Source organism: Physella acuta, unplaced genomic scaffold, assembly GCF_028476545.2.
Source record: "Physella acuta isolate Inbredline_101_S28 unplaced genomic scaffold, ASM2847654v3 ptg000319l, whole genome shotgun sequence".
Classification (NCBI taxonomy): Eukaryota; Metazoa; Mollusca; class Gastropoda; family Physidae; genus Physella; species Physella acuta.
In genome coordinates this window covers 338,294-365,081 of record NW_026731838.1, presented here as the reverse complement: position 1 = coordinate 365,081, position 26,788 = coordinate 338,294, and the positions used below count along the sequence as shown (strand labels likewise).

At 37.5% G+C, this 26,788-nt stretch overlaps 1 protein-coding gene and 1 long non-coding RNA gene across 2 annotated transcripts; both read right to left on the bottom strand.

Moving 5' to 3' along the window:
* Positions 1-314: 314 nt before the first annotated feature.
* Positions 315-22,472, bottom strand: LOC131940482 (uncharacterized). Its single transcript, XM_059299141.1, has 8 exons — positions 22,380-22,472; positions 15,272-15,409; positions 14,808-14,911; positions 12,819-13,023; positions 10,905-11,015; positions 9,600-9,611; positions 4,521-4,618; positions 315-663 (listed from the first exon to the last, which is right to left on the bottom strand). Exons 1-8 carry the CDS (start codon positions 22,470-22,472, stop codon positions 315-317), a joined length of 1,110 nt encoding a protein of 369 aa, XP_059155124.1.
* LOC131940499 (uncharacterized) lies at positions 4,300-9,611 on the bottom strand. The gene is made up of 4 exons (XR_009386549.1): positions 9,600-9,611; positions 8,811-8,908; positions 7,449-7,653; positions 4,300-4,618 (listed from the first exon to the last, which is right to left on the bottom strand). It is a non-coding gene; the product is annotated as an uncharacterized LOC131940499 (long non-coding RNA).
* Positions 22,473-26,788: the final 4,316 nt, after the last annotated feature.

The following is a 26,788-nucleotide window of genomic DNA, read 5'->3' as shown; positions in this document are numbered from 1 at the left end:
GCTTTATTTGTGTCTATACGTATTCCACTGCTTCCTTTCTTTTATCGCCTGAAAATCTTTCGAGAGTGTAGGTTGATCTACGGCACAATAATTACAACAGTGGCACTGGTTTTGTTTTGAAAGTTTGTTTCCCAAATTAAAAAAAAATAAAGTGCGCCAATGCGGTACAGCTCATGGTTTCTAAACCGAAAAGTCCTTGGTTCAAACCCAGGGCAGAAGAGGCTCGATTGCTGAGGACACCAAAGACACCAAAACAACTGGTGCTAACACGGTATCACTACAAGAAAAGTTCACCGGACAGGTCTCAAAAGTTCCTAGATAACGTCAACGGCCTTGTGTTCGTGACCAAAGCCAGCCTCCCAAATTGTGGCATCCGGCTGTGTTCTGGCTGTGTTCTTGCTGTGTTCTGGCTGTGTTCTTGTTGTGTTATTGCTGTGTTCTGGCTGTGTTCTGGCTGTGTTATTGTTGTGTTCTTGCTGTGTTATTGCTGTGTTCTGGCTGTGTTCTGGCTGTGTTCTGGCTGTGTTATTGTTGTGTTCTTGCTGTATTCTTGCTGTGTTCTGGCTGTGTTCTTGTTGTGTTCTGGCTGTGTTCTGGCTGTGTTCTTGTTGTGTTATTGTTGTGTTCTTGCTGTGTTCTGGCTGTGTTCTTGCTGTGTTATTGCTGTGTTCAGTCACTGGTTATGCATTAGAATGTCTCACTATGTACCTATCCCCAAAAAATTTAACTCTCCTCATAAGATACATCACACCTCAATTTGTACATTAGACCCACCAAGGTAAAACATCACACCTTTCACATATGTAGTGAACGAGTGTAGGGGAATGCATGAATGTTCTTTGTACTTGGTACCCTATCCTGTTCGTCCTTGTTCAGTTCTCGTACTGTGAGTTGTAATAATCTGATTTGTACCAGTTTATGAAAGGGTATATAAGGTGTATGGAAACGTGTGTGATTACCTCAGTTTCGTCCAAATCTCCAAGGTAAGTATAGGTTAGGACTATACTAGTTTTTAGCCACTGTATCGTAGTTTTACTAGCATGTGTGTTTTTTGTTTAGAAGAGACTGTGTTAGGTGTAAATAGTGTAGATGGCATTAACTTCTTTTAGTTTCAACCAGCCTTTGTTTCATTCAGTCTTGTTTTGTAACCCGTTTGTGTTTGTTTGTCTTATGTGTTGCGTGTCCGTATGTCCACAACACCAACACATTGGATATCAGGCCAACACATTGTATAGCATACCCCCAGTGGCGTAGCGAGGTCGGGTGTTACTCGGTGCGGCACTTAATGGTGTCACCCCCCCCCCCCCAGAGGTGTAGCGATCCTTCCCGGGGACAAACTTTCAAGTTTTCCATTAGCACCCCCATCAAACTTTCGATTTGCACCCCACCCCCCTTCAAACTTTCGATTTGCACCCCTCCCTCAAACTTTCGATGTGCACCCCCCCCCCCCCCCTTCATCAAACATCAAACTTTCAATTTGCCCCCTCCCTCAAACTTTCGATTTCCACCCCCCCCCCCTCTCAAGTTTTTCTCTATATATTTTGCTATTTTTTGCCTTGGTGTTACCCCCCTAAATGGTGTCACCCGGTGCGTTCCGCACCCCCGCCCCCCCCCCTCCCTCGCTACGCCTCTGCATACCCCACACATTGTGTATTACACCCCACTCATTCCTCACCATAACCCACACCTTATAGATCCCATTGTAGTGAATGCCATTACCTATATACATAAATCATACCGGTTACACCTGTCGCCGATACACTGAAAATGTTTGTCACAGTTGAATAAAACAAATGAAGCCTGCATTCAACCGTACATGGTTGACGGTGTTATGACGTTGGCAGTAATACAGAGATATTTGGCGCACCGGGCTTTAGTGTGAGCACTATGCGTTCATGTCTGCATTTACATTTGTGTTTGTGTTCCGCGTTATTGCTTGCCTGTAGATTTACGTTTGTGTTTGACTTTGCAGTGGCGTCTGCAGGGGGGTTAAGGGGGGTCATAATCCCCCCCATAGACCCCTCGGTATATATATATATATATATAAAGTATGAGGAGGGGTGCAAATCGACAGTTTGAGGGGGGGGGTGCAAATCGAAAGTTTGAAGAGGGGGGGTGCAAATCGAAAGTTTGTCTCCGGGTAAAATTTGGAACCCCCCCCCCCCCCTTGAGACGATCCTGGCTACGCCACTGTGACTTGGTGTTTGTGTTGGTGTTTGCGTGTGTGATTGTGTTTGTGTTTGCGTTTGCGTTTGCCTTTCTGTTTGCGTAATTGTTTGCATGTGTGCTTGTATTTGTGTTAATTTGTGTTTGATTTTATTTTCTCGTATAAGTAGTATATAGGCAAAGTGTTGTTATCGTGCAAAAATTTGAATTCGAGATTTTCATAAATCTCGACGTTTTATAAGTCCCTGTGTCGGAAAAATACAGTTTTGCAGTTTAATGTGAATGTCTTTTTGTATTAGACTTCTAATATTAAAATTTTTGTATCAAAGTACCTTTTCTCAATTTTGGAACAACGTACCTGTGAACAAACACTTTCAAGAATGAATAACGTGATGAACAATTTGAGAACCGACTTGGAGTATGTTGTCAGCCACCAACGATGTTTCTTTCAGACTTTTTTCTATGGTGGGGGGGGGGGGGGGGGGGCGGAGGGGACACTTGTAAGTTGTATATATTTCAATATAACTTATATTTTGTTGGTGGGGGAGGGGGGGGGGGGCGAGTTCGTCGGACCGGAGAGATGCCAGGAAGAATCTCTGGCCCCCGAGCCGACATTTTAGAGTTAATGTGGCCCTCGGGCGGAAAAGTTTGGAGACCCCTGCTTTAAACGATGAACAATTTAAACGATGAACAATTTAGCTCACTGGCAAAGATAATTGACATATGCTGTACTTTTTAAGCATCTAGCTCTGATTGCGAACGAAATGTTAGTCTTATGAACAGAATTAAAATGCAAGCACGAAATAGACTTGAAGCCACACATTTGGAGATTCTAATGCGAATTGAATTATATCTAAATCCCGGAGGGGATGTGGATTTAAAGCATATAACTTGTAGAAGCAAGGCAAGGTTAGACGCGAGAAATTGCAATAAATGCCCCTGTAAAGTGGGCTAATTTTAGTCAGCTTTTTTAATGGTTAACATGTTAAACTGTTGTGTTTTTGTTACTGTTATTGTATTAACATTGTTAATATATTACACTATTATTGTAAGTTGATCATATAACCTGTTGTCTAAGTACAACTCTGAAAGTTTTTATTGTGTATTTTATTTTATTTAGATGGGATTCATATCTTATTTTAATTGCATACATTTAATTAGTCCTACACATTATACTATTAATTTATCCAATTGCCTTCATTACTTTGCTTAATTGCAAGCCTAAACATACATATTAACTTGCCCAAGTCATTTTTAGCGCCGCGCACACAACATATTTTTGCACACACACTCTTGGTCCTTAGAGGGAACATATGTTGCTGTACCCATCTAAAGAGCCTCATCTACCCAAGGGTTCGAACTCAAGACTTTTCGGTTTAGCAACCATAAGCTTTATCGACTCGAGCATGCCGACCCCTCCCCGTAGACATAACTTGACATCATAACTGGTCAATTTGTATTTCGTACACCACATACAATGATGAAAAAAAAGGTATGTCAGCCAAACGCTTCATATCTATTATTATGTTAGGGTGTTGTCTACACTAACTATAGAGTGTATTGATGAAGGAGTCCTATTCACAGGAGTCATATTGTATGACAATGCTAATGACAAAACCTAACGACGCACACAATTTTACTGACCCAGAAAATCTGTATTGCTTGAGTTATAATTTAAATGAAACAAATCAATTGACAGAACTCTATTTTTAGCCATGCACATGCCATTTTATTTTAGAGATCTGGTTTAACAAATGCTGTTTGTTGCAAGTATTGCGACGCAGCCAGAGAAAGACACTGAGCAACAGTAATCCAATGTAAATAGAACAAAGACATCCTTTGCTCTCTTCTCCTCTTAGTTTAACAAGTTTTACCTCATTGAGAAATCACTTGACGTACCCCATAACCCATTAGCTAGGCTGTTATCCCTACACTATCTTACAGTACGTGGTAAGTGTTCGATTGCTGTTGGGAAAAGTATATTTTCTAAATTCTGATTATATGTTATGGTATATTGTCAAACTGCTAACTTATATATTCATATATATATATATATATATATATATATATATATATATATATATATATATATATATATATATATATATATATATATATATATATATATATATATATATATATATACATGTGTGTGTGTGCGTGTGTGTGTGTGTAGTAGGACTGACAGAGAGAGAGACAGAGAGACAGAGAGAGAGACAGCGAGAGACAGAGAGAGAGACAGCGAGAGACAGAGAGAGAGACAGAGAGACAGAGAGAGACAGAGAGACAGAGAGAGAGAGTGGAACACTGGCTACGCCGCAGATACTACAACTTATGTTGGAACACGAAAGTACTCCAGCTTGAAATACGTCACTCGCCCATGCAACAGGGTGTCGGTGAGCATGTGAATTGCCACATTGTATTGACCGACCGTTTGGTTGTTGACATAGACCTGGATGTAAAAAAAAAATTAGAAAGTTCGTTTTTCATGTTTCGACTAATTTTGAATGCTTCATAGCATCTTATCTCGGTGAGGAGTGGTCGGAAAAAAAGAGCGCATGACTGGTAAGGGGTCCACCATAAATGACGTCACGCTTTTTGGATGATTTTTACCTCCCCCCCTCCCTTCCGTCACACGTCGTCACAAAAAGCCAGACCCCCCCCCCTAAAATGACTTCACAACATAGCCTACAACCCCCTCAACATTGCAGTTGAATTTTTTTTAAACAGCTATATTTTTTCCAAAATCGTGTCTGAACTCTGTCAAAATAGAGTATTTTAATCAATTGTTATTAAAATTTATTAAAACAGTTTTCTAAAACGCAAAATAACGTCTAAAAATTCTTTTTTTTTTTTAACATTGCTTTTTTATAATGCAAAAGTGTGACGTCGCACCATCTGAACCCCCCCCCCCCCCCACCCCCCTCCCCCTAATCACACACCGTCACGAAATTGCGGACCCCCCTCCCCCCTACGAGTGTGACGTCATTTATGGACGACCCCCTAATAGAAAAGATTAAAGTTCCGATCCCGTACTGGTTAGTCAGCCCTGCTGGGTACGTGATTTAGTTTAGCGTAAGTAAAGGCGGCTGGGCATAGAATCGATTAAATTGATGATGTTTATTTTCAATCCCCCGACGTTACCGGGAAAACTCAAAACAGCTCTCAGAGACGACCCCAGGGTTTTAACAAGGTCATACAATTACTGATCAAAACAACACGGTTCATACAATTACTGATTAAAACAACACGGGTCATACAATTACTGATCAAAACAACACGATGTCATACAACTTATGATGAAAACAACACGGGTCATACAATTACTGAACAAAACAACACGGGTCATACAACTTATGATGAAAACAACACGGTTCATACAATTACTGATCAAAACAACACGGTTCATACAATTACTGATTAAAACAACACGGGTCATACAATTACTGATCAAAACAACACGATGTCATACAACTTATGATGAAAACAACACGGGTCATACAATTACTGAACAAAACAACACGGGTCATACAACTTATGATGAAAACAACACGGGTCATACAATTACTGATCAAAACAACAAGGGTCATAGAATTACTGATCAAAACAACACGGGTCATACAATTACTGATTCAAACAACACGGGTTATACAATTACTGATCAAAACAACAAGGGTCATAGAATTACTGATCAAAACAACACGGGTCATACAATTACTGATTAAAACAACACGGGTTATACAATTACTGATCAAAACAACACGGGTCATAGAATTACTGATCAAAACAACACGGGTCATACAATTACTGATCAAAACAACACGGGTCATAGAATTACTGATCAAAACAACACGGGTCATACAATTACTGATCAAAACAACACGGGTCATACAATTATTGATTAAAACAACACGGGTTGTACAATTACTGATCAAAACAACACGATGTCATACAACTTATGATGAAAACAACACGGGTCATACAATTACTGAACAAAACAACACGGGTCATACAACTTATGATGAAAACAACACGGGTCATACAATTACTGATCAAAACAACACGGGTCATACAATTACTGAACAAAACAACACGGGTCATACAATTACTGATCAAAATAATAAGGGTCATACAATTTCTAATAGAAAAACACGGGTCATTCTTTTTCTTCTTCTTTCTTAATTTAAGTGTTGGAGAGATCCCCTCCAACACAATTAACCAATTGAAACAACCAAGAAACAAAGTACAAGGCAGCAGTTGTTTGATTTTGGAGTAGTCTCTCTGAGAAAAGTTGCTGTCCCCAGCTAACGAGCCTCATTTGCCCAAAGACTTTTCGATTTAGCAGCCATGAGCTTTACCGACTCGAGCACGCTTACCCCGGGTCATACAATTACTGATCAAAACAACACGGGTCATACAACTTATGATGAAAACAACACGGGTCCGACCACATGATTACCAATCTTTTCCAGACACTAGGTTCCCTAATTTTATAAAATATGAATGAATATCGTTATATATATATATATATATATATATATATATATATATATATATATATATATATATATATATATATATATATATATATATATATATATATATATATATATATCATCGCGCACACAGAATACACGTTGCACACTAGTCTTTTCCCCTAAGTGCAGAGATCGGCAACTTGTGGTGCTCCAGCTCCAGGCAAAATATTAATAGTTATACATTTCATTTTCAATGGACGGTGGGGTACCAGTTTACCCTGGGTTTAGTGGGGTAGATTATAAGCCTGACGATAACCGAAGGACAGAAGCGACCGATACACAGTAATCAAACCAATACCCAATCCAGTTAGTCGGAGTTTGCCGTGTTGAGGCCTGCCTGGCTAATGGGAGACACCTCCTGAGCCGATGTTATCGTAAAAAAAAAAAAAAAGAAGAAAAAATTAACAGCTTCTAAAATGGATTGGGATAGTCCTATAATTATGCTATTTTATTACCAATTTTACTATTCTGGCTAAACATTATGTTTTTATATTAATCAATATTATTTAATATTCAAAGCTATTTATTTAAAATAACAAATACAATTTATTTACCTAATCCTAATAAAAATGAAAAATGTTGGAAAATAAAATTTGTCAGTGGCTCTTTAAAAAAATGGGAAATTTTGTAAATTGTAACTTTTGGCTCTTCCAACTCAAAACGTTGCCGACCCCTGCCTCAGAGGGAAAGTTAATACCAAGACTCCAGACCCCCCCCCCCCTACCCCCCCCCCCCCCCCCTTACCTGAACTGTCGTTGCCCTGATTTCAAAGTCCACGCTGAATGCCCGACCGGGTGTTACCGTGTAGCTGACGTCGACTCGGCTGCCCGTGACCCCGTTGATGATCGAACTGAGGCGGGGGGTTTCTGTTTTCCTGTGCATGAGGATCATGTGGTACTGGAACTGGTTGATTTCCGTGGTGTTGGTGCACGCCAGGTACAACTGATACCTGGAAGTGATCGAACTTGTTACAACGTGTTTACACTTGCGACTTGTATATTATACATGTTGTGAAAAAAAAAAAAAAAAAAAAAAAAAAAAAATCCTCAACGCAAGCAAGTATACATGTTCAATTGGAAAAATGTTTTCGTTTAACATTAACTTGTTGTGAGGGAGTTTTTTTTTTGTTTTCTAGACATGTATAGTATACTTGTCGCAAGGGTAAACGCGGTCTTAAAAAACATGTATGACAAGGTTTGCTTCTAGGAAATATGCAAAGGGAAGCAACCAAAGTAATATTGAACACAAAACAAGCCAGAAACGAATAATGAGCAAATATTTTTTTAAATTAAATAATTCTTGTGTTGTTGTTTTTTTATGGCTGATATTTCTAAATTTAAAAAAAATACGTTTCTTTTTGCAAGCACAAAAGAATCGAACTAAATCGATTGAGAGAGAGATACACAATATTATGGTGATGAAAAATAAAACATGATTGAAAATAAATCGGAAGAAGTTGGGAAAACAAAAATAAAAACACGTTTTAATAATACGGCTTTATCTAATTATGCTTTAAAAACGAGAAAATACATGTTTTTGTCATCTTTTAATGAATAATAATGCAGTACAATTTAAATAATTATAAAGAAAAGACCTTTTTATGATTTTTATTTTCTCGTATAAGAGTATTAAGAAAGTATTAAAATCTTGCACAATTTATTTTATACGTAATATAAAGGATGTATTGTGTTGTGAAATAAATTCAAATTGAGATTTTGGCAAAACTTGACATTTTAAAACCTTCAAGAGACTGAAAAACTTAAAGTGCGTTAACTCAAGAAAACTTGCAGCTGTATCAACATATATTAAAATGACATCAAATTTTTAGTTTTCTATAAAAGTCTGTGCGATTTTCGGTAAACGGAAGTTATACGTGTCTACTAAAAAATGAAATATAAACTTAAAAAGACAGAAAATTGTGGGAGAATAGAAAAGGTTCCACGGGGTTTTTTAATAAAAAAAAAAGTTAAAGACAATTACTCTGAATATTTTCGCTCAAAACCTTTCAAAAAAACATCATGTAGTTAAAATTCTTCCAATGGTGTGAAAGTACAACAACATTTCTGCAGGTGTTTCAACACCATTAGAGTCAAAACGTTTACTTACACATCCCAGTTAGCAGGCAGAGTCAACTCATAGTGGAACCAATCGCCGGGTTTGGGGGCTTGGAAGAAGTGGGACACATGTCCTGAAGATTGGGTTTGCTAAAGAGATGAAATTAACGATATATATATATATATATATATATATATATATATATATATATATATATATATATATATGTACCAACTTGGTATAAATTTATTTATATATATATATATATATATATATATATATATATATATATATATATATATATATATATATATATATATATATATATATATATATATATATATATATATATATATATATATAAGCCAGTGTCGTTTCGTCCTTTTTTTAGCGCTACCGTCATAAGTATAGACACTTAGTCTTCGTTTTTTGAGCTGGAGAATGTGGTTATCCATTTTTTCGCCACGCATTCATCACTTCCCACACTTTTCAAAGGGCTGTCCAATGATCTTTTGTTTCCTCCCTTTCAATATGTTTCGAAAATGAGTTATATAGATGTCATGAAATAGCCAAGATACACAATCAATTGCAGCTTTTTCTGGAGGTTTTTTTTTTTCCACGAACTTTTAAACTTGCAGACTTGGTTGCTCTTATCTGAAATTTTCTCGTAAATCAAAATAAATTTTAGCTCCCTCGACAGCTCGTATCTCAAAAAGTCTCGTAAGTCGGAACACTTGTATGTCAAGGTATAATGATCATAAATATAACGTCTCGTTTATGTTACTTTTGTCCCAATAACTTTATACCAATTAACTTATCTTATGAAAACTGTTTGCTTACCGGTGGTACCATCTGTGAATAAAATTAATTTTGGATGTTATAATAAAAAAAATGTCACAGTGATATTGTCATACATAAAGACACATTTTATTGTGTATGCCACATACATTTTAATTTTGACAATATCAATATGTATTGGACTAAATAATTTCACATAATTAACATATAAAGACTAATTATAACTCAACAGAGATTTACAAACAAAGAATATCTAATAATATTTTGTACTAAACTATAGTCTAAACCTTACAATCTTTACAAACCCAACAAACACACATACGTGTTCTAAAATCTTTCTACAACATTCCTCAACCCCACAAACCCTACAAATCCTACAAACCCTACAAACCTTACAAACCCTACAAATCCTACAAACACACTTACGTGTTCTGAAATCTTTCTACAACATTCCTAAACCCTACAAACCCTACAAACTCTACAAACCCTACATACACACTTACGTGTACTGAAATCTTTCTACAACATTCCTAAACCCTACAAACCCTACAAACTCTACAAACCCTACATACACACTTACGTGTACTGAAATCTTTCTACAACATTCCTAAACCCTACAAACCCTACAAACCCTACAAACTCTACAAACACACTTACGTGTTCTGAAATCTTTCTACAACATTCCTAAACCCTACAAACCCTACAAACCCTACAAACTCTACAAACACACTTACGTGTTCTGAAATCTTTCTACAACATTCCTAAACCCTACAAACCCTACAAACCCTACAAACACACTTATGTGTTCTGAAATATTTCTACAACATTCCTAAACCCTACTAACCCTACAAACTCTACAAACCCTACAAACACAGTTACGTGTTCTGAAATCTTTCTACAACTTTCTAAACCCTACAAACCCTACAAACCCTACAAACCCTACTAACCCTACAAACTCTACAAACCCTACATACACACTTACGTGTTCTGACATCTTTCTACAACATTCCTAAACCCTACAAACCCTACAAACCCTACAAACTCTACAAACCCAACAAACCCTACAAACACACTTACGTGTTCTGAAATCTTTCTACAACTTTCTAAACCCTACAAACCCTACAAACTCTACAAACCCTACAAACACACTTACGTGTTCTGAAATCTTTCTACAACTTTCTAAACCCTACAAACCCTACAAACCCTACAAACCCTACAAATCCTACAAACCCTACAAACCCTACAAACCCCTACAAACCCTACAAACCCTACAAACCCTACAAACCCTACAAACCCTACAAACCCTACAAACCCTACAAACCCTACAAACCCTACAAACACACTTACATGTTCTGACATCTTTCTGATCTTGACATCCCCGAACACCATGATGTACCTCACGCCCTCCATGGGAACGATGTAATTAAAGTCGGTGAAAAACAAATTGTTCACGTAGATCTGCCGTCAAAAATATCATTAATTTAGCTCCAATTAATATCAAATTAACCCTAAAGTGTTGAGATTTCTGAGAGTCAGACACTGGTTAAAGAAAATATTTTCTATTTCGTTGGGGGGGGGGGGGTGTGTATATGAAGTGGCGAAGGGGGGGGGGGTGTTCATTGTTTCTCTGCCTCTGGAGATGTGTCTGAAATAAATTCTCGTTGTGTAACAAATAGATAAAATACAATAACTGATCGCTAAAACTTTAAAGCAACAATGTTTTAAATGCATTTTGATAATAAAAATAAACACAGTTTAGCACTGAAAGTCAATATGTATTTATTTTTTTTTCATTCTTTTTTTTTTTTTTTTGCAATAAAAGCTTGGTACCGTAAATATTATTTAACGAGCTGACCCGCGACGTATCATACGCCGCCATCTAGTTGTTTTATTTTCTACTTTTCAGTAATTCATAATTTGTGAATTCGACAGTACCAATGCTGCCACTGAAAATATTTGCTATAAAACACGATCAGTAAGGACGATAATTCTCCCCCCACCTTCCTTTCCCCCAACCCCTACCCTACCCCCCCCCCCCCCCCCACCCCGTGAAAGCAGCCTCCTCTTAGATACCTCCCGTAAGTTTAAAATCGTTTCAAACTAAATTATCTGCCGCTAATAGCCGTCACTAAACCCAGCTCTACGATTGTAAACATTTAGCGTGAACCACAGTTCACCAGACCATGTGGGGGTGGGGTGGTTGGAATATGCTTAGAGAGGAAGAGAGGGGGCTGCTAGGCGTGCTTACAGCTTGGTGTTTTCTAGGGTATCCAAGAAGAGAATTATGTATATAGATAGATACTTTACTAGCCGATATCGGCTAGGCTTTGCTCCAGCTATTAATTATAGCCATAACTAAATTCAAATGATAACGGAGATAAAATGTTTGTTTATTTACAAAAATATTCTAAGAAAAATTAAAGATAATGGTACGGAACTACACCCAAAACAACAACGCAGACACTTGATGGCATTCTAAAAATTAACATAAACATCAAATGCCATGCCTCCATATCGTTACACAAATATAATAAGCATCAGAGTCAAATCTTTAAAAAGAATGTTTTATTTGTTTATTTGTGTCGGTAGTCACATAGGGGGGGGGGAATGAAGTTAAAATTCATTACATATTTACGTCCTTTTAATGGGTAGAATCTGAGTTTCTTTCAGGCATCTCTTCGGGGGGAAAATATCAAGTCCTCCCCCCCCCCCCCCAACTTGGAGAATAATGTCTGGAAGAAGTTGGATAGAATTGTGTAGTGAAACGGGTCAAAATTTAACCCCTAAATTTAACATTTCTGGGATGCTCGTATTTTCCCAGGTGCCGACGTCAGCAAAGCTATCCCTTACTAAAGGTCAAGGTTGATGTCACACCTGCAAGTGGTCGATCTAATTCAAGCACTAAAAAAATGTATAGTTTATATCAGGCGGCGCTCAGTGTATATCAGTCTTTGGTCATTTTTAATGCGATTATTGAGATGACTCGCTAAATTTCTAGCTACAAGCACTTCAGGCTACTAACAAGTCAGGCTACCAACATCTCAGGCTACCAACATTTTAAAACTAGCAACATTTCAGGCTACCAATATTTCGATGCTACCGACATTTTAGTTTACCAACATTTTCTTTGATACAACAACGTTTTTGCTACCAGTATTTCTATCTACCAACAATTTATGTTTTATAATAACTTATATCTAACTTACATAGATCACCAAATTAAAAAAAAAAACAAGAAGGGGCATCATTTTTTTTGCCTACCCTGTATCTACCCCCTCTGTTGGAGCGTATCTCCAGGACAAAGTTCGACCCCCTGGTGAACGGCATGTCGCCCCTCGTGACCTCTCTCTCCCATTTGCCGTCTTTTTTCCCAGTTCGAACGACGTACTGCTTGTTGAAGCGCACGCTCAAGTGAAGGGCCTTGTCAACGTAACAGTCTTTGGTATTACACAGCTCAACAGTGAACCTGGATGGTAGGCAAAAAAAATAACACTTTGTACGTGAGCAGCAGAGGCGTAGCGAAGGGGGGTGGTTGGTATACATGTCCCCGGTCGCCAGAGGCGTAGCGACCCTTCCCGGCGCCCGGGGACAAACTTTTCGATTGCACCCCCCCTAAAGAATTCGATTTTGCACCCCCCCCCCCTCAAACTATCGATTTTCAACCCCCTCAACTTTTAAATTTGATTTTCCAACCCATTTTAGCGCCCCCTAATGTCGGTGCCCGGGGACATATGTCGTCGTCCCCCGCACCCCCCTCGCTACGCTACTGCCGGTCGCCAACCTTAAGGGCGCCAGAATGGGTTGGAAAAAATATGAAAAGCTCATTTTAGCTGCAGATTTGAATTATAAATATTAAAAAATGTATAGGGGGGCGCCAAATTGAAGGTTTGTCTCCGGGGCGCCGGGATAGGTCGCTACGCCGCTGGTGTAAACGTTCAAATCGAACATTGGGGCAGCTATCAGTGACCGTGAGCTCCTGTCGTATACTGTGTGTTATTTCAAAACAAATTGTGTACAGCCATTAGAAGAACAATTCAACGATTGTTTAAATAGTCATTGGATATGTATCTATATATATAATTCTCTTCTTCGAGCCGTTAGAAAACAAGCTGCAAACGCTCTCCCTACCTCCCCACCCCTACATGGTTTTAGTGAGCTGTGTTCACTCTAAATGTTTACAAGCAGAGCCAACGATTTTTAACGTAGGGGGGGGGGAGGAGGGGGGGAGGGAAGGAAGGGGGGGGGGGGGGTTATGGTCCTTAACGAGCTACTTATAGTGTTTTAAAGAAATATTTTCAGTGTCAGCGTTGGTACTGTCGAATTCACAAATTATGAATTATTGAAAATTAGAAACAACTAAATAGCGGCGTATGTTATGCCGCGGGCCGGCTCGTACTTTATAAACATGTCAAAAGATTCACATAACCATTTGAAGGTTCAAAGAGCAAATTTTGTTTAAGCGGAAGGAGCAGTCGAAATGTATATGACTGCTATCCCGAAAGTCTCGAGTTAAAATCCGACTGTTAAGTACGTAGAACGCTAGTGAGTCCACCCAGCTCTATTAGGTACCTAACTCACGTTAGGAAAGTAAAGGCGGATGGGCTTAGTGCTGACCATACTATCCTTTCATATGCCGAGTTAACAGAAACAGGTGAACTCTACGTCACTTATCCGATGAATTTTCAGCTTCGAAAGGAAGCTTTACTTACTTTACTTATATATATATATATATATATATATATATATATATATATATATATATATATATATATATATATATATATATATATATATGTGTGTGTGTATGTATATATATATATATTTATTTTATATACATATATATATATATATATATATATATATATATATATATATATATATATATATATATATATATATATATATATATATATATATATAATATTAATAGATTAAATGGACAACGCTGTCCTGTTCTGATTTGTATCAAATGATATTTGATCGTTGTACGTAGTCCTTCGACCCCGTCCAGATCTCAACTCACAAGAACATATGTGTGTGTTTTTGTGTGTGTTGAAGTGTGTATGTGTGAGTAAGCGTTTGTGTGTGTGATATGATGATGATATATGTTGGGACATAGGCCCACTCCCATATATACACACTCAAGTTCTCCGAATCTTATTCTTAACACCTTCTGTTCACTTACTTCTGAGAATTGGGTGGCGTGTACCCACGTATCATGTAGGAATCTAACACCTTCTGTTCACTTACTTCTGAGAATTGGGTGGCGTGTATCCACGTATCACGTAGGAGACTTCATAGCGAGCAGTGCGAACGTACTGGAACATGATCTCATAGGTGTAGGGAAGCAAATACTGCAGAAACAATTTCATTCATAAACGTCATCATGTCCATGGCATCTGGTATGTGACATCAATTTATGTTATAAATACATACATATATAAATAAACGGTTCCTTGGACTGGTAAAGGATTGAAAGATTGCGTCTTGTTGAGCGAGCAAAGTTTATGCTGTTATAGTGCATTGTCATCATGTCTCGAACTACGTGCTTAGTTTGAAATAAATTGGTCTAAGTCTAGTAGAAGTGGTCGAAATTTTGCTTGCTAAATTTGACAAACGAGATATATATACTCTTGTAAAAAATAGAATGATGTATGAGGAACAAAAAGAAGAAGTTCAACTAACTGTAATTTTAAAACGCTTAAAAAAATTACCTCTGTTGTGAAAGTGGGCATCTGCCGTGTCTGGAAACCTTCATGTTGGATGATGGAAGTATTTCCCCCGGATGTTGCAGAGGCCATCATGAAAAGGGGAAGTAAGCACACAAGAAGTGGCACTTGCATGTTGGACGGCTGAAGCAATATAAGTAATAGAAACTATACGTTTAGGGGTACTATTTAAAAGTTGAAACAATGTTAGTGCTAGAAAATGTACATATAATGGCACTGTTTAAAAGTTGAAGCAATATTAATGATAGAAAATGTACGTATACTAGTGGCACGGTTTTAAAGTTGAAGCAGTATTAGTGATAGAAAATGTACGTATAGTGGCACTGTTTAAAGCTGAAGCAGTATTAGTTGTAGAAAAATGTACGTATAATGATAATGTCTGTAGGTTTAAAAAAATATTAGTGGTATAAATTATACATATTATGAATTAGAATGCTGAATCGATATTATCAACATAAAACATACTTTTCTTCTTCCACTCAAAGTTTTTGTTTTACCTTGTACGTAGGCCATAGCAGTGCCTATTGTAGGTCACGGATACGATGGCCCTGGTTTGTCTTTTTAAATTATCGAATAGACAAGCAGAGGCGTAGCGACCCTTCCCGGCGCCCGGGGACAAACTTTCGATTTGCACCCCCCACTCAAACTTCCGATTTGCACCCCTCCCCCTCAAACTTTCGATTTGCAACCCCCTCGAAATTTTGTTTTGCACCCCCCCCCCCTCATACTTTCAATTTGTTTTTCCAACTCATTTTGGCGTCCCCCTAAGGTCGGCGCCCGGGGACATATGTCCCCTCCGCACCCCCCCCCCCCCCGCTACGCCTCTGTAGACAAGGTCTCATAACTATTTACTTCAATTCGACCTCAGGAAAAATGAGGTTACCCATACTCTCGTTGCAATCATAGAATAATTGATTATAGACGTAGTTAAAATCAGGGGCGTAGCGAGGGGGATGGGGTGTGTGAACCGCACAGAGTGACACCATTTAAGGGGGGGGGGGTGACACCAAGGCAAAAATAGCAAAGTCAATACAGAAAAATGATAATTCCACTTAATTAAGTGATTAATTAGAATTTTAACTAGTCTTTGACTATTTCCGACAAGAGTGGAGGAGGGGGGGGATGACCATTAAGAGCCGCACCGGGTGACACCCGACCTCGCTACGCCACTGGTTGAAATACAAATATACTCCTTTCCTTCTTCTTCTGCGTTCTTAATTTTAGTATTGTTGTAAGTATACGTGTCAACTGGTTATGCGCTATGGAGGAAATTGACTTCGGTTTCAGCCTTTTTTTTGGAATTGCTTCCATAGCCTTTGTGCAACTAAGAACAAACTCCTAGCAGAGTGGCTGTCCCCAGCTAATGAGCTTGATCTTCCCAAGTGTTCGAACTCGAGACTTTTCGGTTTAGCAACCATGAACTTTACCGACTCGACCACGCCGACCCCGACAAACATACAATTCATCAAGTTGAAATTAAGTTGGATTAAACTACCAAGACAGGTTTGATAGGCTATTTGGTATAATTTAAATTACACATAGATGAATTCAATTTAAAAAAGAATAAAACGTAGACCTAACTTATCAGAGATAGGTGTTTGGAATAAGGTAATTTAATTCAGTTGATGGTAATCGATTTGTGTGCATCAATTTAAGTTAGGATTGTATTTTTGTATGAACCAACATAACGTTCCGTTTTTCTTTAAATTACTTATGGATTAAATGGCAATTTGTACATTTTAAATTAGTTTTTGTAACAGGTGTATCCACGTATGTTGGAAATGAACGTTTGAGAATATGGAATATTTTCGGATCAGGACAAAAGGCCGATATGAAATAAAGCTGACATCTATAAGGCCGACATCTTAAAGGCGGACTTGACATAAAGGTTGACATGGACTCAAAGGCCGATATGGTCAAAAGGATGACAGGAATGAGGAAATACTCCTGACATTTGACATTTAAAAGGCCATCTTGAAAACAAAACAACTCATAGAGTAGATAAAGTCGAGTTTGTTTCAGAGACCTCGGCATATGAAGGGATAGAGTGGTCAGCACTATGCCCCACCGCCTTGGTTTTCCCAAACGTGAGATAGGTACCCATCAGAACTGGGTTGACTCAGTAACAGTCTACTGACTACAACCTGGATTAAAACTCGAGAATTTCGGGAAAGCTGTCTAGTTCTCTACCGCTGACTCGCGCCGTCTCATATTACAGCTGTTAGTAGCCAATTTTATTTCTTGGCACATATCTCAATTTTTTCGGCACAAATCTCAAACTACTGGGTACATACCTCTAACCCCCTGGCACAAATATAAAATTACTGGGTACAGATCTCAAACACCTTGGCCCAAATCTCAAACACCTTGGCCCGAATTTCAAACACCTTGGCCCAAATCTAAAACCTCTTGGCCCAAATCTTAAACACCTTCACCGAAACCCCAAACATCTTGGCACAAATCTCTAAAACCTTAGTCCAAATCTCAAAACTCTTGGCCCAAATCTTAAACACCTTCGACGAAACCCCAAACATCCTGGCACAAATCGCAAAAACCTTGGCCCAAATTTCAAACAAATTTGCACAAATCTCAAACAGCTTGGCCGAAATCTCAAACACCTTGGCCTAGATATTGAACACCTTAGCCCAAATAACAAATTCCTTGGCCCAAATCTAAAACACATTGGACCAAATCTCAAATGGCTTTATTTCCAGTGTGAGAGGTATGTTGCTTTATCTCCAGGGGATTTATGTTCAGTGGGAGGGGTATGTTGCTTTATCTCTAGGGAATTTATGTCCAGTGGGAGGGGTATGTTGCTTTATCTCTAGGGAATTTATGTCCAGTGGGAGAGGTATGTTGCTTTATCTCTAGGGAATTTATGTCCAGTGGGAGAGGTATGTTGCTTTATCTCTAGGGGATTTATGTTCAGTGGGAGGGGTATGTTGCTTTATCTCTAGGGAATTTATGTCCAGTGGGAGGGGTATGTTGCTTTATCTCTAGGGAATTTATGTCCAGTGGGAGAGGTATGTTGCTTTATCTCCAGGGGATTTATGTTCAGTGGGAGGGGTATGTTGTTTTATCTCCAGGGGATTTATGTCCAGTGGGAGAGGTATGTTGCTTTATCTCTAGGGAATTTATGTCCAGTGGGAGAGGTATGTTGCTTTATCTCCAAGGGATTTATGTCCAGTGGGAGGGGTATGTTGCTTTATCTCCAGGGGATTTATGTCCAGTGGGAGGGGTATGTTGCTTTATCTCTAGGGAATTTATGTCCAGTGGGAGAGGTATGTTGCTTTATCTCCAAGGGATTTATGTCCAGTGGGAGAGGTATGTTGCTTTATCTCGAGGGGATTTATGTCCAGTGGGAGAGGTATGTTGCTTTATCTCTAGGGAATTTATGTCCAGTGGGAGAGGTATGTTGCTTTATCTCCAAGGGATTTATGTCCAGTGGGAGAGGTATGTTGCTTTATCTCGAGGGGATTTATGTCCAGTGGGAGGGGTATGTTGCTTTATCTCCAGGGGATTTATGTCCAGTGGGAGGGGTATGTTGTTTTATCTCCAGGGGATTTATGTCCAGTGGGAGAGGTATGTTGCTTTATCTCGAGGGGATTTATGTCCAGTGGGAGGGGTATGTTGCTTTATCTCTAGGGAATTTATGTCCAGTGGGAGAGGTATGTTGCTTTATCTCCAAGGGATTTATGTTCAGTGGGAGGGGTATGTTGTTTTATCTCCAGGGGATTTATGTCCAGTGGGAGAGGTATGTTGCTTTATCTCTAGGGAATTTATGTCCAGTGGGAGAGGTATGTTGCTTTATCTCCAAGGGATTTATGTCCAGTGGGAGGGGTATGTTGCTTTATCTCCAGGGGATTTATGTCCAGTGGGAGGGGTATGTTGCTTTATCTCTAGGGAATTTATGTCCAGTGGGAGAGGTATGTTGCTTTATCTCCAAGGGATTTATGTCCAGTGGGAGAGGTATGTTGCTTTATCTCGAGGGGATTTATGTCCAGTGGGAGAGGTATGTTGCTTTATCTCTAGGGAATTTATGTCCAGTGGGAGAGGTATGTTGCTTTATCTCCAAGGGATTTATGTCCAGTGGGAGAGGTATGTTGCTTTATCTCGAGGGGATTTATGTCCAGTGGGAGGGGTATGTTGCTTTATCTCCAGGGGATTTATGTCCAGTGGGAGGGGTATGTTGTTTTATCTCCAGGGGATTTATGTCCAGTGGGAGAGGTATGTTGCTTTATCTCGAGGGGATTTATGTCCAGTGGGAGGGGTATGTTGCTTTATCTCTAGGGAATTTATGTCCAGTGGGAGAGGTATGTTGCTTTATCTCCAAGGGATTTATGTCCAGTGGGAGGGGTATGTTGCTTTATCTCCAGGGGATTTATGTCCAGTGGGAGGGGTATGTTGCTTTATCTCTAGGGAATTTATGTCCAGTGGGAGAGGTATGTTGCTTTATCTCCAAGGGATTTATGTCCAGTGGGAGAGGTATGTTGCTTTATCTCGAGGGGATTTATGTCCAGTGGGAGAGGTATGTTGCTTTATCTCTAGGGAATTTATGTCCAGTGGGAGAGGTATGTTGCTTTATCTCCAAGGGATTTATGTCCAGTGGGAGAGGTATGTTGCTTTATCTCGAGGGGATTTATGTCCAGTGGGAGGGGTATGTTGCTTTATCTCCAGGGGATTTATGTCCAGTGGGAGGGGTATGTTGTTTTATCTCCAGGGGATTTATGTCCAGTGGGAGAGGTATGTTGCTTTATCTCGAGGGGATTTATGTCCAGTGGGAGGGGTATGTTGCTTTATCTCTAGGGAATTTATGTCCAGTGGGAGAGGTATGTTGCTTTATCTCCAAGGGATTTATGTTCAGTGGGAGGGGTATGTTGTTTTATCTCCAGGGGATTTATGTCCAGTGGGAGAGGTATGTTGCTTTATCTCTAGGGAATTTATGTCCAGTGGGAGAGGTATGTTGCTTTATCTCCAAGGGATTTATGTCCAGTGGGAGGGGTATGTTGCTTTATCTCCAGGGGATTTATGTCCAGTGGGAGGGGTATGTTGCTTTATCTCTAGGGAATTTATGTCCAGTGGGAGAGGTATGTTGCTTTATCTCCAAGGGATTTATGTCCAGTGGGAGAGGTATGTTGCTTTATCTCGAGGGGATTTATGTCCAGTGGGAGAGGTATGTTGCTTTATCTCTAGGGAATTTATGTCCAGTGGGAGAGGTATGTTGCTTTATCTCCAAGGGATTTATGTCCAGTGGGAGAGGTATGTTGCTTTATCTCGAGGGGATTTATGTCCAGTGGGAGGGGTATGTTGCTTTATCTCCAGGGGATTTATGTCCAGTGGGAGGGGTATGTTGTTTTATCTCCAGGGGATTTATGTCCAGTGGGAGAGGTATGTTGCTTTATCTCGAGGGGATTTATGTCCAGTGGGAGGGGTATGTTGCTTTATCTCTAGGGAATTTATGTCCAGTGGGAGAGGTATGTTGCTTTATCTCCAAGGGATTTATGTCCAGTGTGAGAGGTATGTTGCTTTATCTCCAGGGGATTTATGTCCAGTGGGAGAGGTATGTTGCTTTATCTCCAGGGGATTTATGTCCAGTGGGAGAGGTATGCTGCTTTCTCCATGTGTTTATGTCCAGTGGGAGAGGTATGTTGCTTTATCTCTAGGGAATTTATGTCCAGTGTGAGAGGTATGTTGCTTTATCTCCAGGGGATTTATGACCAGTGGGAGAGGTATGTTGCTTTATCTCCAGGGGATTTATGTCCAGTGTGAGAGGTATGTTGTTTTATCTCCAGGGGATTTATGTCCAGTGGGAGAGGTATGTTGCTTTATCTCGAGGGGATTTATGTCCAGTGTGAGAGGTATGTTGTTTTATCTCCAGGGGATTTATGTCCAGTGGGAGGGGTTTATGTCCCGTTTTCTCTTTAGTCGTTATATGCTCCGGGGCTTTATTTAAAGAGGCTTTATGCCAAGGGTCTCACTGCCCAGGGGCTGTGTCCGTTGGGCTTTATGTCCAAGGGGCTTATGTCGAAGGGATAATGTCCAGGGGCATTATGTCCAGGATGTTTATCTCCAGGGGCTGTATGTCAAGGGACTTAATCTCAGTTAGCTTTATGTCAAGGGACTTAATCTCAGTTAGCTTTATGTCAAGGGACTTAATCTCAGTTAGCTTTATGTCAAGGGACTTAATCTCAGTTAGCTTTATGTCAAGGGACTTAATCTCAGTTAGCTTTATATCAAAGGACTTAATGCTAATTAGCTTTATGGCCAGGGGCTTTACCTCAATGGGGTTTACTTAGAAAAACACAAATTTTGTATCTAACATCAATCCGTCGACAAACTCTAACGCGCATGCTTGTGACGTAAATATCTCACCTTCATGACGAAGACCTGTGGGGGTGTTTACAACCGCGCACCCCCTTGTGACGCCTCTCTATTTAGCTATGCTTATTACAGTGACCATCGTTCAAAAGTGTTTAAATATGTGTATTTAATATACAAGAGAAAGATAAAGAATACATAAGACGAAATACGTATTTTGTCTAATTAAGTCGGTCTGTTTCATTTATCAATACATAAGAATGTATTGCGCAGTCAGCACTATTTTAATAACAGGCCCGTAACTGTATTAACAACAATTAGGGGGGGGGGGGGTCATCAATAAATGACGTCACGCTTTTTTTCTGACGATTTTTACCTCCCCCCTCCCCTCCGTCACAAATCATCACAAAAAGCCAGACCCCCCCCCCCTAAAATGACGTCACACCTCAGCCTACAACCCGCCACCCCCCCCTCAAAATTGCTGTTGATTTTTTATTAAAACATCGATATATTTTTCCAAAATCTTGTCTGATTTCTGTCAAAATAGAGTATTTTAATCAATTCCTATTGAAATTTATTAACACAGTTTTCTAAAACGCGAAATTACGTCTAAAATTCGTTTTCTAAGATTGGAGGACTCCTTAGCTCTATTACTCGACCACCCCATTCCATCAAACTGGGTTTGAAAATTATACATTGATCCGTTATTTTAATGAAAAGTCCAATGTTTGAAAGTGTAGAAAACATAAAATTAAAAAAAAAAAATACAACTTACTAGTGAGGCTGGCCACTTGTTCATTAAATGCAGATGAATAAACTCGTGCGATGATAAGTACTGATTGGTCGGTCGCACAAGCCTGAATCTCATGTGTCGTGTTTTGATTGGTAGCTAGCTCATTCTGCACAATGGCGATATCAATGTCTGTATCACCAGAGGCGTAGGCTAAGGGATGTAGGGAGGTGGTGGTGGGGGGGGGGGGGGGTATGATTCCCCTTTAATCTATTCGAAACTTGGCATGTCATACAATCGTTTTTATTTTCTTACGTCTTTCAGAACTTAAAAATACAGCAATATATATATATATATATATATATATATATATATATATATATATATATATATATATATATATATATATATATATATATATATATATATATACATATATATGTATATATATATATATATATGTATATATATATATATATATATATATATATATATATATATGTATGTATATGTATATATATGAATATGGGGTCATCCATGAAAGACGTCACACTCGTATGGGGGAGGGGGGTCCGTAATTTTGTGACGATGTGTGATGAGGGGGATGGGGGGGGGGGGGGTGTTCAGATGTTGCGACGTCACACTTTTGCATTATAAAAAAGCAATGTTAGAAAACGAATTTTAGACGTTATTTCGCGTTTTAAATTACTGTTTTAATAAATTTTAATAGTTTAGACAAAATTTTAGAAAAATATCGAAGTTTAAAAAAAATTCAACTGCAATTTTGAGGGGGGTTGTAGGTTGAGGTGTGACGTCATTTAAGGGGGGGGGGTCTGGCTTTTTGTGACGACGTGTGATGATTTGTGACGGAGTGAAGCGGGGAGGGGGGTGGGGGGGGTAAAAATCGTTTAAAAAAGCGTGACGTCATTTATGGATGACCCCTATTCTAAGATGGGATGGTCTAGCTTGTATTCAATACATTCACCATCATTTATGTGTGCGGTTTCAATAAATATACATTACCTGTGAAACATTTTACTTCTGCTTAATTTATGTTTAATAATAAATCACGTAGAGCTCAGCAAGCCTTTGCGTACACTAAAATAAAAGTAATATAGATTTGTATAAATGGCATTTTGAATTCATTCTAAAACTAGAACGTTTATTAGAAATATATATATATATATATATATAAATTTTGTCTGTGGGTTATTTTTTCTCTCTTTTTATATTCATAATAATATTTTTCATCCAATCGTTTTCGTTAATACTCCAGGGAGGTGGGCCCTAAAGCCCCCCCCCCCCAAATCACTTAAATAATATTATCTTGGTTGTTTTCCTTAGTCCATACGTATAATGGCATAAAGCAAATTAGTGGGGTAGACTGGGAGGGGGTGTGAGACACTTTGGGCGAGGTGATACATTTATAACTGGCGATGTTGGGGGAGGACGCTGATAAAGTTTACATTTTCTATGTACATATTTTTTTTTCATTTCGCTGCAGTAAAAAATGAGCCCCAAGGGCTAGAGGCTAGACAACCGATTCCCCTAATATTTTATACACATGAATCCACAACACAAAGAATAATAACACAGAACAACATGTTTCGTCGTTTTATACTTTATTTGTACAATCGTCCTTCCAGTGTAGTTTTTAACATTACCAGTACAATTCAAAAAGATTAAAGAATAAGAGACAAAACAAAACAAAATCACTAATATAAAAAACATAACAGGCCACGAGAATGTAATTTAAAAAAAAATGAAACACTACTAACAATAACAACATGTTATGTTAAAAATAATTGATTTTACTTGAAGATCCAGGATTTTTAATGTTAGAAGTGTGTGAGTTTAACAATCATGAAAACTGTGATCTAATAATTAAATTTAACGAAACAATAGAGACATATGTAATAAATAGTAAATATATAATACATATTTATTTTAAACTATTTTAAAATAAATATATATTATATAAGATATGAGTGGCGGCATAGTTATTTAAGTAAGAATGTTTTTTATACAATGAATTATAACTTTATTAATAACTTACAATAATATTTTTTTCAACTTTTTCTATTTGTACCAACAGTACACTACAAGACTACCATGTTCCCAATTAAATAGACTTAATTCTTTCATTTCCTTTTATTCATAATCACACTATCTTTCAGTGTCATCTCCCCTTTCTTCTTTGAATAATATCCTTTAAATAAATAATCCAGTAATATAATAGGTCTAATACAGTATTTCAAGAATAATTTTCATAAGCTTTGTAACATGTTTTTTTTTTAACTTTGTAGGCATTTTCAAGTAGCTCAAAACCTCCATTCTCCTTAATTTAAATAAACTGATTAAAGTAATTTGTTTTTTCAAAACCAGTATTTTTTAAAACAACTAAAAAAATAATGCAAAAATTATTAAATTGTGAAATCAGTAATATCAATTCCAATCCATCCAATAAGACACTTATTTTATAGATCCAATCCACATTTTTTTATGATAAATTTAACCAACCAAAACAGCAGTGCAGGGCCAATGTCATAATTCCTAAACACACACACAATTCAACAGCGTCACACAAGAAATACAATGAATTATTTTATGGATTAATGCTAACAAAAAGAACAATAGAACATGGTCATAATATTAGTAGCAATGAAAAGATCTGTTTAATCTGTACAAAAAAAAAAAAGAAACATTTAACTTTACACAGCTATTTTACCAACATGAGATAGTAATTAAAAAAAACAAAGAAAAAATATATTTTACAAGGCAATACTATTGCCTTTTAACTACAAAATTTGTTAATGAATTCTTCTCAAAAACAAAACCGTACAAAGCTAGCTCATATGCAGTCAAATATCAAATCCTATCAAGTGAACATCATACATCTCCATATCCCACACATAATGATTGGAGTAGTGTACAAGGGAGGCAACTCATTGATAGCATGAAAGTAAATGAAAATTAAATTGAGCAGATAATATAAATACAACTTGTATAATTTTTTATATAAACACAACTTCTATAATTTTTAACTCACTATTTCATTGAATTAAAAAAAGTAGGTAACAATGAACATCTGATTTACTACAAATAAATTTCTAACAAACAAAATTACCTCCCCTTAAACAGTTTTATTTTTAAAAAAAACTGCTTAGTGTTAAATGAATGACTGATGTACAAGAAAACCTATGAAGTGGATGCAAGATGTCTAATGCAACTTTTCATGACTTTATAAAATTATCATGCACAAGAAAAAAAACAATTTAAAAAGGTCATACAATTTTAAATCTAACAATTTTACAGCAATAAAATTAATTTAACATTAATTTAAAAAAAAAATTAATTGAATATTTTTCATTTCTACAAATTATCAACCAGATGAAATAAAGAATGAAATAATTATTTTTAGATGTCATTAAAAAAACAGTGTGGTTAGTTTCATGAAAAAAAAATCTATGTCCAGCCTAAGGTAAGATTTATAAAACTTTGAATTATATAGAGCCCATCATAATAAGCCCATAAAGTAGAACAACACTTTCCCTGTACAAGAAATTGAGCAAATGCCTGCAACCGGTTTAGACAATACAAAGAAAGTCACTGACCAAGTGATAAATATGTTCCGCAACCTACTTCAATGACGGTGAAACATTCATGGACACTACATTCATACATGGATATTAATAATGAACTTTCCAACAAATATGAACTTTGAAACAAATATATAAAAACTGTAGTTTGAATTATTAAAAAATGACAATGTTGATTAATTGTATTTTTTATAATTGATTCGTAATATATTTTATAATTATTTTGTTTTGTTGAAACTGATTATTCTTACTTGTTATAATAATAACACTCAAATAGACAATAACCCCAAACAATTTTTTACACTAAAGGCAAGTTACAAATATATAAGAATAAAACTTGAACTACATTTTTATATTGGGTTACCTCTCTTTGACTATGTCTCACTTATCAGTGAAAAAAATATTCTTGCCAGTTAATCAATTACCCCCCTTAGACTATTTTTATTTTTACAGGTCAACATATTCTGGCCATAAATGACACTAATACAGTGATCACATGACTACCAAACATGGTGTAATATGATCAAAGCACAACCCAAACAATTTGTATATGCTGTAATTTAAAAAAAAAACAACAAAATCTGAGGTTTATGTTCTGCAGTTCTAAGGCTTTTAACAATATTCAATAACTGTTTCAAATGTATCAAAGCTAAATATAAACAGAGCTCAAGTAAGTTGAAAAGAAACTCACTGGTTTTTAGTTTTAAACAGCAACAACACAACAATATTAACAAAATAATGAATCAAATAATTTGTATTTGATATTAAATATATTGGTTTTTTAAAATAAATATTTTACAAAAAAAAATTATTTAGTTGGTATGCAAAAAATATAAAAAAATAAAATGAGAAGCA